This window comes from Dipodomys merriami, unplaced genomic scaffold (genome assembly GCF_024711535.1).
Source record: "Dipodomys merriami isolate MVZ:Mamm:240054 unplaced genomic scaffold, mDipMer1.0.p SCAF_128, whole genome shotgun sequence".
NCBI classification, from domain to species: domain Eukaryota; kingdom Metazoa; phylum Chordata; class Mammalia; order Rodentia; family Heteromyidae; genus Dipodomys; species Dipodomys merriami.
Genome location: NW_027202582.1, coordinates 2,499,875 through 2,513,828, shown reverse-complemented (window position 1 = coordinate 2,513,828; position 13,954 = coordinate 2,499,875). Strand labels below are relative to the sequence as shown.

General features: G+C 51.1%; 1 protein-coding gene across 1 annotated transcript; it reads left to right on the top strand.

The window, feature by feature from the left end:
• Positions 1-2,812: 2,812 nt before the first annotated feature.
• Positions 2,813-11,728, top strand: LOC138824214 (galactose-3-O-sulfotransferase 3). Its single transcript, XM_070017880.1, has 3 exons — positions 2,813-3,002; positions 6,450-6,686; positions 10,030-11,728. Exons 2-3 carry the CDS (start codon positions 6,562-6,564, stop codon positions 11,195-11,197), a joined length of 1,293 nt encoding a protein of 430 aa, XP_069873981.1. The 5' UTR covers positions 2,813-3,002; positions 6,450-6,561; the 3' UTR covers positions 11,198-11,728.
• The last annotated feature ends 2,226 nt before the right edge of the window (positions 11,729-13,954 follow it).

Below are 13,954 nucleotides of genomic sequence, written 5' to 3'. Positions count from 1 at the left end.
TAGATTGGCACCGCCTCCTGCTGTCTTTCGGAAGACATGATTCGCCGTGGAAGCGCCGTAGACGGATCTGGCCGCGAAGCCTTCTGGGAATTGTAGGACGCGAGTCACCGTCTACACGGGCCCAAATTCCCGAGAACCAGTTCACGCTACTGCCCCCGTCCGTGAACACTGGTGGCGGAGTAGGACTGGCTGCGTGGAGAGCCGCCCTCAAAGCGTGCTTCCTTTGTCTCAGTCTCACCTGCACGAGCTTAGACTCGGTCTTCCTGCCCGACACCCTGGTCCAATGAGAGGCTCGGACGTTTAGATCCCGTGGGAGCCCTGGAGGTTTTTGCTGAGGAGAACGGGGGTCGAAAAGATTCGATGGCCGCTGTTTGCCGGCGCCAGGCAGGAGGTGGGGGCGGATGCCTCTGATAAAACAGTGTCTGATTGTCTGCCCGCCCACCCCCGACCCAAGCAAGGATGAATGGGTGAAAGGGGATCGGAGCCGGGAAAGGAACGGACCCGCCAGGCTGAGCTCCAGCTGCCGACCTGGGGGAAGGGCGACATTAAAGCCTTTCCCCCCCTCCCCCACCTTCAGGCTGGCTGAAATGTGCTCTCCTCTTCTCCGTTTCCGAATTTCCCCCCCATATACAATTTTCCACCTTTTTGTTTGTTTTAAAGACAAGATGTTTAACCCAAGCTGGCCTCCAACTGGCGATCCTTCTGCCTCAGCCTCCCAGTGCTGGGATTACAAGTGTGCCTCACCATGTCAGGCTTTCTTTTTAATTCTTTCTTGCCATCGCCAAACCCCAAAATGGGGCCAGACCCTCACCGTACTAAGACGAGCTTAATAAAGGATTAATGTTAAAAATTAAAAATGCACCTACAAGAGAAGGTGCAGGATTTGTGTGTGTGTGTGTGTGTGTGTGTGTGTGTGTGTGTGTGTGTGTGTGTGTGTGTAGCGCCCTAGCACTTGAGCCACCTTTCCACTGTTGGCTTTTTGGTGATTGATAATTGGAGATAGGAGTCTCATTATGGACTTCCCTGCCTGATCTGGCTTCAAACTGCAGATCCTCAGATTTCAGCCTCCTGAGTAGCTAACATTACAGGTGTAAGCCACTGGCACCCAGACTTTTTTCTTTCTTCCTTTCTTCCTTCCTTCCTTTCTTTTTCTTTCTTTCTTTCTTTTCTTTTTTTTTTTTGCTTGAAAATAATCTCAGGATTAACAATCTCTGAGGTGACTCCTTTGTGGATGTGTACCTTGCATTAGGGAAAGGAAAACAAATTTAATGGTCTGATTTTTTTTTTCCCCACACCTTCCCTTCAAATCTTTTCTCTGGCCAGCTCCATTTCACCATCTACTCTCAATGAAGAAATAACTGGGAGCAGCAAGGGGGACAAAATGGGCACCAGATGCAGGGAAGGTGAGATTTGACAAAGCAAAGAACTAAACCAGCCAAGGCCGGCTCCCCGCCCTAGCCAGGAATGGGAAGTTCTCTTCATCCCTTCTCAGCCTGTTCCCCCTTCCAGCACCTTCACAACCCCAGGGTCCTCCTGTCACTCCCAATGTGGGAAAGCTAGGAAGGGCAGCAGCACAGAAGGAAGAGCAGTGGTGTCTCCAGCATGTCAGCCCACTCAGGCAGAACCATTCCTAATCCAAAGGAAGGTTCTTTTTTGCTGTCTGTAACCTGAGAGCCACGAGTAGGTCATCTGAGGCTGGAGGCCCCACTGTGTAGGGGGAGAGAGAGAAGGGGAAGAAAGGGCAGGGTCTCTTAAGGCAGGATAAACTCACAGCTGATAAGTGAGAGGTTAGTGTAGGTAGGACCAAAAAGGGGTCTGATTTTATCACAAGAACCCAGGGATTCAGGAAGGGTGGCCTCCCCCTCCAATTGTACAGAGGGGAAAGATAAAAAGCAATGAGAAACTAACATGAGTAAGGGGCCAAACTGGGGCAACAAGCAGTTTTCCTGACACAGAATCCACATTGGCTTCTTAGCAAGTATCCTTGCATCCTCCCTGGTCCCAGCTTTGGGTGACTACCCAGCTCCAGGATGCTTAGCTTACCTGGCCCAGAGTAAAGGGGAAAGTAGGTGCCCAGCAAGCCACAGAATCTAATGTTTGATGCCTGAGATACCAGAGATACTGCTGCTCCATGTCCAGGGGTAAAGGTAAGGACTAAAGCAGAGCCTTCCCAAGTAGAACAGCCCCAGGACAGCTGCCCAAATCGAGCTAGAAGCAACAAGCAGGGCTAAGGAAGTTGCCCTTTGATCCTGGGGCATAATAGCAGGCTCAAGATTGAACTGTGGTCCTCTAGCTTTTGGTACAGGCTGCCTCCTGGGCAGCATCCTAGTAGGCTGAAAGCTTTGATTAGGAATGGGTGAGGCACAGGGAGCTGGGACTAGAGACAGGCTGGAAGGGCAGGGTGGAGAGGGCAGATGTGAGGAGACAGGGTAGAAGTGGGAAGTGAAGGGGAGGAGTAAGCCAGCTTGCAAGATACAGGTCCTCAGTCTAAGCCAATCACCCCCAGACACTGGATGTCCAGCTGGGCCCAAGATGCCTGATAATTCCAGAGTACTCAGACACCTTCCCAGACTCAGTTTCCCCTCTTGACAGAACAAGGGAGACACTTCTAAAAGGTGACAGTGGTTAAGATGCTTGTAACCAAAGATGCCACCTAGAGAGCCCTCACCCGACGCCCACCAGCCATGGAATCCTCCTTCCCGTCTCCTCTCCCCCTCCTCTGAGCTGCCCTCCTCCCCTTCCCCGCCTCCCCCCCCCCCCCCCGCCCCGCCTCCGGTGAGAGATGGGGGGGTGGGCAGAGCAGAGAGGAGGGAGCGGAGCAGAACAAGCCGAGCGAACGCAGCCACCTGATCCTATCCAAGCGCAGCGAGCAGCCAGCGAGTGGCCGGCACTCAGTGCTCAGGGCCCCCCGCTGCTCCAGGGCGGACTTAAGAACAAGGGGCCAGAGGAAGAGGAGAGCAACCCCCCCAATCCGGGGTCGCAGGCACTCGCTCGCAGGCAGCGTGAGTACTGCAGCGGCCGGGTGGACCGCACAGGACGGAGATGGGGAGGAGGGCAGCGGAGAGCGTTCTGGGGGCCTAGGTGCCCGGGCACGGGGAGGCGGCCCTCTACCCCCACGGAGCAAGTGCAAGGCCTGCGAAGAGGGCCAACCTGGCCTATTCTATATGGTGACCAGGTCCCAGTGACCCAGATCCCTGGGAGAAATTGCAGGGAAATGCAATGGGGGCTGGGTGTGTGTGTGGGGGGGGGGTACTGATGAGGGGAGAAGGATGAAGGAAATTGGGAGGAGGGGATGGAGGACAGGGAGAAGAGGCTGGGGGACCCGGTGCAGACTGGGGGTGGGGGAAGGGTGGTGGAAAGATACTCCATCTCTGGGGCCATTAATATTGCTAACCACCCACCCCTGGGCTCTTGTCCTTTCTTCTCTGGGGGCTTTATGTCACTTTTACTCCTGGCTGGGCAGTGCCAAATCAGGATGGAGTCTTCAAGTCATTGCGAGGTCAGGTCGGGGTGGTCCTGACCCAGGCACCCCTTTTAAGTGCATCAGTCACAGCTCTAGAGCCCGAATGGGACAGAGAAGAAGGGGATCTTTGGGGAATGGGTGTGTGTTCACCACAGTTTCCAAAGCTCTGGCTGGCTCTAGCATGTCTTCATTGGTTCCCAGGAGAAAAGAAAGCAATTTGCAAAACTGGGCATCAGCCTGAGGTAGATTGTTCTGACTAAAATTAGCACTGGTATTCTGATGAGGTTGGCACCCTGACCTATCCAGGATGGTGAGGGGACCCCCCCCTCTCTTTCTTTGGCTCACTTGCACTCTCTCTGAAGACCACACTGGGGAAATTGGGGAGTAGTCTGAAACCTTTGTGGACACCCACCAGGGCCATTGTTCGAAAGCCTGGTGTAGCAGCACCACCCACCTACATCAGCTTTAAGGCCAGAGGGAACCTCAGTCCCTCCTGGCTCCCGCTGCCCTGAGCCCAAAAGAGACATCTAGCCTTGGCCTGGCCCAGGGAAGGCAAGCCTCCTCTACTGTCCCAGTGCCACCTTCTCTCCTGACCTGGAATGGCCTGGCCCAGTGCCAACCCAGAGGAGGCAGGGTTCTGGCTTTCAAAATACCTGAAGGTCTTCCATGGAGAAAAATGCACTGTGTGCTCTGAAAGAGCAGCATAAACCGCAACACAGAGTGGGAGTGGGTGGGCAAGTCACAGCCAGAGGGCCCAGACCCAAGACAGAATGATCCTCAGTGTCCCAGGAAGAACTCTAGGACTGTGGAGGCTGCACAGGAATGAAGCAGACTGTATGTGGAGGACATGAACAGCCTGTCATTGTCAGCGTCCAGCGTCTCTGGTACCCATCTCTGGAGGCTGGTGTCCATGATTTCCACAGTGCCCAAGCAGTTGTCAGACTAGTCCAACTTGCTCCCCAGAGCTAAGACATTAGACAGTAAGGAACATCTGGAATGGAATAAAGGGACACGACACACTCCCTCTACCCTTATCTAGTAGATATGGAAAAGGATGTGGCTCCCCCCATAGACTTGACCACCTTGGCTGGCAAAGGTGAAACAGGGTATTATCAGCAAGTTCAGCAAAGCTGGATATAGACTGGCTTCCCACTAACTCCTTGGGAAACCATCTTGCCATCAGTTCTCTAGGCAGGATGGGTGACAAAAAGAAGGCATGAATCTCTAGAGGGCCAAGATCTTGAATTCCCCACTGAAAACGAACTAGCTCTGTTCTACCCCAGCAATCCCTGAAAACTCAGGGAGGATGTAAGTCAGGAGGATTAGTCAGTCTGTAGTGGAAGAAACCAGGTGATGGGGCCTGGAGACAAAGGACACTGGTCCTGCTAAACACGTTTAAATATAATCCAGGATGGATGAAAGGCAGGAGAGAATAAGAGGAATGGAACACACAGGGCTCCAGAGGTAAGATGATGGTTAAAAGGGTTTTCACATTATTTCACCACTCCTGGGACCAGGTGTCCTAGTTCCACACACATGCTCATACCCAAAAGGCTCTAAGCCCTATTCTCATTTGGAGAGGAGTGTGTGTGAGCTGAAGCTGGATCTGAATCTAGACATGCCACTGGGGTGAGACCCATCCTAACATAGGGGCAGGCGGGGCTGCTGAAGCTGACTTTCCACCTGGACTGGCAAGGCCTGGGCTGTCCTTGAGCCAGGGCATTCTTTCAGGGAAGAGACTGGCCAGAAACCTGGCCCTTTTCCAACTTCCTACTCCCGCCGCCACTCACCTAGGATAGAGGCTGGCCTTCTGCAGGACATTCTCAGCAGGGCGATAAGCAGGAGTCACCTCTGGACTGGACTCCCCACCTCCTGCTTTGTACCTCCCAGGCTGCCCTCCCTTCACCCTGGCTAGGCACCTATACTGAAGTCAGCTCATGGGGCAGCATGGGTATCAGGTGTCTGGGGATAGAATCTGGACAGAGGTCCAGGATTTCAGCACTTCTCTCCTTCTCTCCCGGATTTATCAGTCCTGGGCCCTCAGGATTCCAGCTAGGAGACGTCAGGGGCATGAAGGGTTGCTAGAACTAATACTTAGTTCTCTGTGGACACAGCACACAGGATGCTTACAGGATGTCTAAGCATATGGATTTGGGAGACAGAAAGAAGAGGTCCGAGTCCTGGTTCTGCTGTTACCACTGTGCCACAACGAACAATTCACTCATTTTCATCATCTTCAAAGTGTGAATAATACCTATATTAGAGTGGTACTAGTTTGTGTTTAATGATATAGTAAACATGTAGTATTGATCTGAGAGCAGTGGAGCTCAGGCTCTGGGGAACAAGTACCATCCCTTAGCCAAAGAGATCAGGTGAGTCCTGGAGGAGGTGAGACACTGAGCTGAGACTTCCGTGGCCTGAGTCACATACTGGTGCTGAGACCACTTACTACAGAGACAGATCCAAATGGCCATGAGACAAAGCTCAAGTTAGACTAGGAGGCACAGACACTTCTCTTTTTTTGGGGGGGTGGCAGGGGGTCCGGTCGTGGGGCCTGAACTCTGGGCCTGGGTGCTGTCCCTCAACTCTTCAGCTCAAGGCTAGAGCTCTACCACTTGAGCCACAGCGCCACTTCCAGCTTTTTATTTCTGCTTATGTGGTGCTGAGGTATCGAACCCAAGGCCTCATGCATGCAAGGCAAGCACTCTACCACTGAGCTACCTTCCCAGCCCAAGGCACAGACACTTCAAGAGATGAAGTGTCTGTAGTCTGAAGGGCTGACCATAAACCACACCCTGTAATTCCACCCAAGTCTAGGTTATGTGAAACAGTGAGGAGATAGGGTTTTAGTAACAGGAGGTAGGAATCTGATCTGTCCAAGCCTCTCTGTTCACCTGGCTCATTGAAGATCTTCTCTGTAGCTGTCCTGCTAGGGCCTGGATCCTCCTCCTCACACTGAAAACCTGTCTGCCTCCTTTCTCACCAGGCTTCTCAGGAACACTGGCCCTGTTACCAGAAGCCCAGGAGCCCCCATGAGTGCTGCTGAAGTAAGTCCTGGATAGTGAGGTCCTGGCTGGCCCAGGGATAGGTAATCCACCATGCCACCCATCCTTCAGCGCCTACAACAGGCCTCCAAGATGATAAGCCGCCGGAAAATCTTACTGCTGGTTCTGGGGTGCAGCACAGTGAGCCTCCTCATCCACCAGGGGGCTCAACTCAGCTGGTAAGTGGGCAGAGTCTCCGTGGGAGAGCAAGGTCCCCTAAGGAGGGACATTCCTGTGCTGGGGTCTAGGTTAGCAACAGGAATGGCAGCTCCCTTTCCTAGTCTTCCATCTGCCAGAACAGTCCTCTGGGCACTGCACTCTCACGGTGCTTTCCATACACATCCTCTCAAGCCACAGATTGAGAGACTGCTCTCTACTGATTGGATTGAGTAAAAACTAGTTACATAAAACTAGTTAGCTGCAAATCAAATCCAGTCCAAGTCATTCCTACAACATCATGGCCAAGTGCCTCCTTAGTGGGCTGTAGACAACTTCTCATTACCTTTGCTGTGTGGAGCACACACTTTACTTTTCTTAGCCCATGTCTTCATCTCTAAAATGTTAGTGATGATAGGCGTGATGGCCTAGTCACCCTCATGGGTGGGTACCATGTGATGACTGATGGGAACCTGACTCCTGCCCGTGTCACTGTATAACCCTAAAAGATCACTGCACCTGTCAAGGCCTCAACTTTTCTATTTTTTTCCATGATCTACCATTGACAAAGGTGTGAATGGAGGAGGTGGTATCTGCAGACATTACCTTGAGCCGAAGCCAGCCATAATGGTGTTCACAAAGCTGCCTAGAGATGCCCTCATAGCCAGATGCTCAGAATGGTAGAGAAGAATCAGAAGAGTGAATCAAAGTCTTCAAAGGACCTTCTAGAACCAGTAATCCAAAACACTTTTGATTTAGGAACAAAGTACAGAAATAAAATCTCCATGAGAGCTAAGACCATTATTCATTTTGTATACTGTATACTTCTTGCTCTTAGAACATTACTTGACACACAATAAATGCTCAAAAACTTTTTGTTGAATGGACAAACAGATGGATGGATGGATGGATGGACTTCAGAGCCATTAACAGAAACGTTTAATAAATGGGTTGCTGCAAAGTCCTGTACCACCTACTCAAAAAGTAAGAAATCAGTTAAATAGTAAAATGAAAGTAAAAATGAGAAAGAAGACAGGGAGCAAAAGGATTTGGTGACTAAGATTTCCTGTTGGTCCTAAGCTTTTCCAGCGACAAAGTAGGATTTCTCAAGGAATTCCTTATACTATTTCTGAATAAGCAAGTTACCTTAAAACTGAGCAATCGATGGGGCTGGGAAGGTGGCTCAGTGGTAGAGCGCTTGCCTTGCATGCCAGAGGCCCTGGGTTCGATTCCTCAGCACCACATAGGCAAAAAGAAAAAAGCTGGAAGTGGCACTGTGGCTCAAGTGGTAGAGTGCTAGCCTTGAGCTGAAAAGCTGAGGGACAGCGCCCAGGCCCAGAGTTCAGGCCCTATGACCGGACCCCCCCCCAAAAAAAAACAAAAAAAAAAAAACTGAGCAATGGATGTCAGGCATGGTGGTGCCAGCTTGCAATTCCAGCACCTGGAGGCTGACGCAGGAAGATCTCAAGTTCTAAAACAGCCAGGACTACATAGTAAGATCCAGTCTCAAACATTATTTTTTTAAATAAGCTTTTTATTGTGAAAATACTGCTCAGAGGAGTTACAACCACATGAACAAGGTAATGAGTACATTTCTTCTTTTTTTTTTTTTTTTGGGTCTGGGCTTGGGGCCTGAACTCTGGGCCTGGGCGCTGTCCCTCAGCTCTTCAGCTCAAGGCTAGCGCTCTACCACTTGAGCCACAGCGCCACTTCCAGCTTTTTTCTTTTTGCTTATGTGGTGCTGAGGAATCGAACCCAGGGCCTCATGCATGCAAGGCAAATTCTCTACCACTGAGCCACCTTCCCAGCCGCATGAGTACATTTCTTATCAAGCCTTGTTGACTCCTCTCAAACATTATTTTACCACAGAAAGCAAACATTTATTCTCTCATAGTGTTCATGGATCTGAAATCTAGGTGTAGCTTACACCTAGATTTACTAAGGTAGTAAGGCTAGATTTACCTAAGGTAGTAAACCTACCTTATTTGTGAATTCATTACACATGGTTTTTACCAATGTGGTAAAAAAAATTAGAAACAAAAGAAATTTGACTTTTTAATTATTTCTTGTGTGTGTCTGTGTGTGTGTGTGTGTGTGTGTGTGTCCATCATGGGGCTTGAACTCTGGGCCTGAGTGCTGTCCCTCAGCTCTTCAGCTCAAGGACAGTGCTCTACCATTTGAGCCACAGTGCCACTTCTAGTTTTCTGGTGGTTAATTGGAGATAAGAGTCTCATGGCCATTCCTGCCTAGGCTGGCTTTGAACCATGATTCTCAGATCTCAGTCTCTGGGTAGCTAGGATGACAGGTGTGAGCCACTGATGCCCAGCTTGACTTTTCAATTCTTAATTTCTACTTGCCTATTACATAATTCAGTTGATGTAGAGAAGTTTTCAGTCTTGTGTCATCATTGTGTTCAAATCAATATGTAATCTGCTGAGGATTTGTTTCTCTGTCCTTAATTTCGTGAAAATCTACTTCCCAGAGAGTAAATGGTGCCCAAAAAGCCAGGAAAAAGTTATGAAAATCTTCAGCCAAAAAGGGCTCATTATATACTTAAGTAATAAATTAAGAATTTAGATTTGTCTTTAGTGGAAGTTGAGTGACATTATGGGGGAAATGGAAATATAAGCCTCTTCAGTATTCAAGATAAAGAACATGAAATATTATCTAGTTTGGGTGCACAGTATTAATGTGCACAACAGTGCTATTGTGGCAGTAATGTAGTTAATTACATGCACTTTTAAGTTATAGGTGCTCAGAACTACTGTACCTATAGTGTAGGTAAATTTGAGTAATTTTGGAGTACTGAACTCTATACATCCTGAGCATTTGCAATTTTTCCTAAACTTTCAGTCTCCCTGAAGCCATACATATGTGTATACTTGGGATTCAAGGTCTTTCATGAGTGTGCAGTCGAGATGTCTGTCAAGGGCTTGATTAGAAGGGATACCCTTTAGGCTCACACAAGTGGTTCAATAGGCTTCAATTCTTCAAGCAGGCTAATGGCTGTTGCTACGTGATTTTTTTTTCTATATGGCTGTCCATCAATATGGCAGCTTACTTTCCCCAAGATGATATCCTGGAGAGAGTAAAAGAGAGAAAAACAGTAAGATGGAGGCAATGTATCTGTTATAATCTGAGATTACATTCCATCATTTCTGCCCTATTCTGTAGCTTAGGCACATCAATAAGCCCATCCGTGTGCAATCAAACAGGACAGCGGGATTGGCAAGGCTCATTTTGGAGGCTACCAACCACCTGCCTCCTATTGTTCCAGGGGTAAAACCCTTATGCCAACATCTACCATCGTTGGGGATGGGACAGGGTCATGCTGCACCTCTCTCACACACCCTGTGGGTCTTGCAGGTACCCCAAGCTGTTCCCCGTGAGCTGCCCGCCTCAGCGGGAGTCGCCACCACGCCCCAAGCACATGACGGTGGCCTTCCTAAAGACGCACAAGACGGCGGGCACCACGGTGCAGAACATCCTGTTCCGTTTCGCCGAACGCCACAATCTCACCGTCGCCCTGCCGCACCCGAGCTGCGAGCACCAGTTCTGCTATCCTCGGAACTTCTCGGCGCACTTCGTGCACCCAGCCACCCGGCCTCCACACATGCTGGCCAGCCACCTGCGCTTCGACCGCGCCGAGCTGCAGCGCCTTATGCCGCCGGACACGATCTACGTCACTATCCTGCGCGAGCCGGCCGCCATGTTCGAATCTCTCTTCAGCTATTACAACCAGTATTGCCCCGCCTTCCGGCGCGTTCCCAACGCGTCCCTCGAGGCCTTCCTGCGCGCGCCCGAGGCCTACTACCGCGCGGGCGAGCACTTTGCCATGTTCGCTCACAACACGCTGGCCTACGACCTGGGCGGCGACAACGATCGCGGTGCGCACGACGCCGCCTACCTGGCCCGCCTCATCCGCCAGGTCGAGGAGGTCTTCTCACTGGTCATGATCGCCGAGTACTTCGACGAGTCGCTCGTGCTGCTGCGGCGCCTGCTGGCCTGGGACCTGGATGACGTGCTCTACGCCAAGCTCAACGCGCGCGCGGCCACCTCGCGCCTGGCCGCCATCCCCGCGGCGCTGGCGCGGGCCGCGCGCGCCTGGAACGCGCTCGACGCCGGCCTCTACGACCATTTCAATGCCACCTTTTGGCGCCGCGTGGCGAGAGCTGGCCGCGCATGCGTGGAGCGCGAAGTGCGCGAGCTGCGCGAGGCCCGGCAGCGCTTACTGCGCCACTGCTTCGGTGACGAGCCGGTGCTGAGGCCGGCCGCGCAGATCCGCACCAAGCAGCTGCAGCCGTGGCAGCCCAGCCGCAAAGTGGACATCATGGGTTACGACTTGCCTGGTGGCGGTGCCGGCCCAGCCACCGAGGCCTGCCTCAAACTGGCCATGCCCGAGGTGCAATACTCAAACTACCTGTTGCGCAAGCAGAAGCGCCGAGGTGGTGCGCGGGCCCGGCCCGAACCTGTCCTGGACAACCCCCCACCACGGCCTATTAGAGTACTGCCCCGGAGCCCCCAGGGTCCCTGAGCGACACCTGCCTCCCGGAGCCCGGGTCCTACCCGGCCCTCCCAGGAGGAGGCTGTCTTCAGGTTCTGCCCCATTCGGGCCCTGTCTTCCCCGTGGCATAGAGTCCCATGCCAAATTTGGGGATGCCTCTCCCCATCTGAGCCTGTCTCCCGGCCTAGGCTGAACCCCGTCTTTGGGAATGGCGCTGATAGGCCCGATCGAGCCGTGGACCCATCCTCTCCTTTTTCTCAACTGGTTGGTGGTTGTAACAAGAGGTCCCAGGGGCATCTACAGCTGCCCACCCTTACTTTTTCTGGGGATTGAGCCCCCCAACCTGTGACATGGATGAAGGGCTGTGCTTCCTATCCGTGTCAGTATGCCCCTGCTCTTCCCAGGGCCACAGGGACCCCAGTACTGTCTTCCAGGTCTACCTTCCCCACAGATCTAAGCTGCTCCCAGACTCCCAGAACTAAGAGTTCTTGGGTTGGGCCTTTGTTTGGTTTTCCTTTTTTAAATAAAACAGTTTTAAGATGTGTCGTGTTAGTCATTAAAGTCTACACAGAGTCCCTGTGTTTGAGAATGAGGCAGAGGCTAGAAGGTGCTACAGCTATAGCCATGAGACTCACTTCCCAGCTGCCCTCCTCAGAACACACAAACATCTCCAGAAGTCTGGGTTCAGCAACACAGATCATGGCTACCTCAGCCCCACTCATTTTTTTACAAATCACTCCTTTTCCTTCAACCCAGTATTTCCTGAGCTTCAGCTTCGTAACTTGGGAATGCCAGTGAACAAGACAGATAGGGTCTTTTTCCTCGCAGAGCTCCTAAGGGACATTGACTGAGGAAAAATATGGCACCAAGGAGGTAGGAGTGCAGAGGTTAGAGCACAAATGGCAGCCTTGAGAGGCTAGTTGTCATGTAAGCACGTGTTTTAACTCCAGTTTTACCTCTCTGTGTTAGTCCTTGATTTCACTGCTTGCCAACTAGACATGACAACTTTGAGCTGAAGATCAGTCCTTCTGCAGTTTTCCTTTAGCACAGCAAAGAGACTGAATTGTGGAATGAAGCTTCCCTCCAGACTAGCAGAGAATTGGGACTTCTGTTACCTAATAGAGCTGAACAAGTATTAAAAAACATATGAAGAGCCAGCATGTTCTACTGTGTGCCAGCCACTTTAAGGGCTTTGCATATATTAACACAGGCAACCTTCCCCAAGTGAGGAAACGGCAGCTTAGGTCATATGGTGCCAGAGTCACACAGCCAGAAAGTAGCCGCTACAGCTGGAACCCAGACAATATGTTTTCAGAGTCTATGTTCGTTAGTGCTGTATCTACTGCCATTCAAATAAAGGTCACATGCCACAGGCTAGGATGACTCCCAGAGCTTCTGGAAGAATGTAAAGTGAAGTATGAGACACTGCTATCAGCTCCTATCTCATTTTTCACGGAGACAATGGTTGACCTGTTTGCGCATTGAAAATTGCAGTGGTTGGTTGACGATCATAGGATGCTCTCTAGCTCCCCCTGTTTTCTGTTATCACAAAATACCTGGGCCTGGGTGATTTATTTAAGAAGGTTATTTGGGTTCAGGGTTTTGGAGGCTGAGAGCATGGTGCAAGTACTGGGTTAGCTTCTGATGAAGCCCTTATAGCAGCACAGCAAGCATTGCTTAATGACATGGAGGCAAAAGGTGACAAGAGGACTCTGAAACATTGAGACCTACAATTCTACCTCTGATGTAGCTATGGGGAGTCTCTGGGCTAGGCCAAAGGAACATCTTTAATCAGCTACAAATGCTACTTGAAGAAGGCATGTTGACAAGAACCATGACACCAGCTAACCTTTATTGAGCACTTATTATATACTAGATGCTTTTCTCTCTGCTTCCTGTATTTTAACATAGTTGAGTCTTACAACAGCCTGTAAATTAGGTGTTATCCCTGTGCTTCCACACAGAAAAGGAAACGGAAGTAGAAAAAGTGAAGGGCCCAAGCTCCAAGCTTGCCCTCACCCCCTCCCTCCACCCCCCAGGCAAAGCTGAGCTAGGGTAAAAAATGGAGCTCTCAGATACCAATTTTTCAGTTCCCACTGCAGTATCTACCATTGGAAACACACTGGGAGGCCCCCTCTCACACACAGCCAGCAGTCCCTGCGGCCTTGTTATTAAAGAGCAGCCTTGTACAGCCCTCCTGAGAATGGCCTTAATGAGAGGGAGGTTAGGGCAAAGAGCCCAAGCGCCTTGGGAGCCTGCGGTAAGCAGGGCACAGTGAGAGAAGCTGATGCTCTGCCAATACAACTGGGCAGCTTCCCAGAATATGCCAGAGAAGTGGAGAGGGACTGCGGGGCAGGAGGCCTAAGGAAGGGAGCTACCTACCCTTATCTTAGAAGAAGATAGGATGAGGAGAGGGGAGAATTTCACTCCCTTCCTCGCCCTCACACACTCAGTATTGGCTCTTCTGGCCTGGTGAGGTGGGAAGAATCTGAAAGCCCCAAGGAGTCCAATCCCTCCCACCCAGGGCTACTGGACAGTGGGCAAAGGACAGGCCAGGACTGTTCCCATCCCCACCCAATCTCATGAGATTTCACAATACCCAAGCAATAAGGGGGACAGGACTCAGGCTGTGCTCTATTACAAATGGGAAGAGTGAGTTCCAGAAAGGGGACACAGCTTCCAAGTCAGGCCCAGAGCCAAAACATGTCCCTGAGAACCAGAACACTCCTATTAGTTGGGGTCACAAGAGGCCAGGACCCAGAATCCTCTATCACAAGAGGCAGGAAC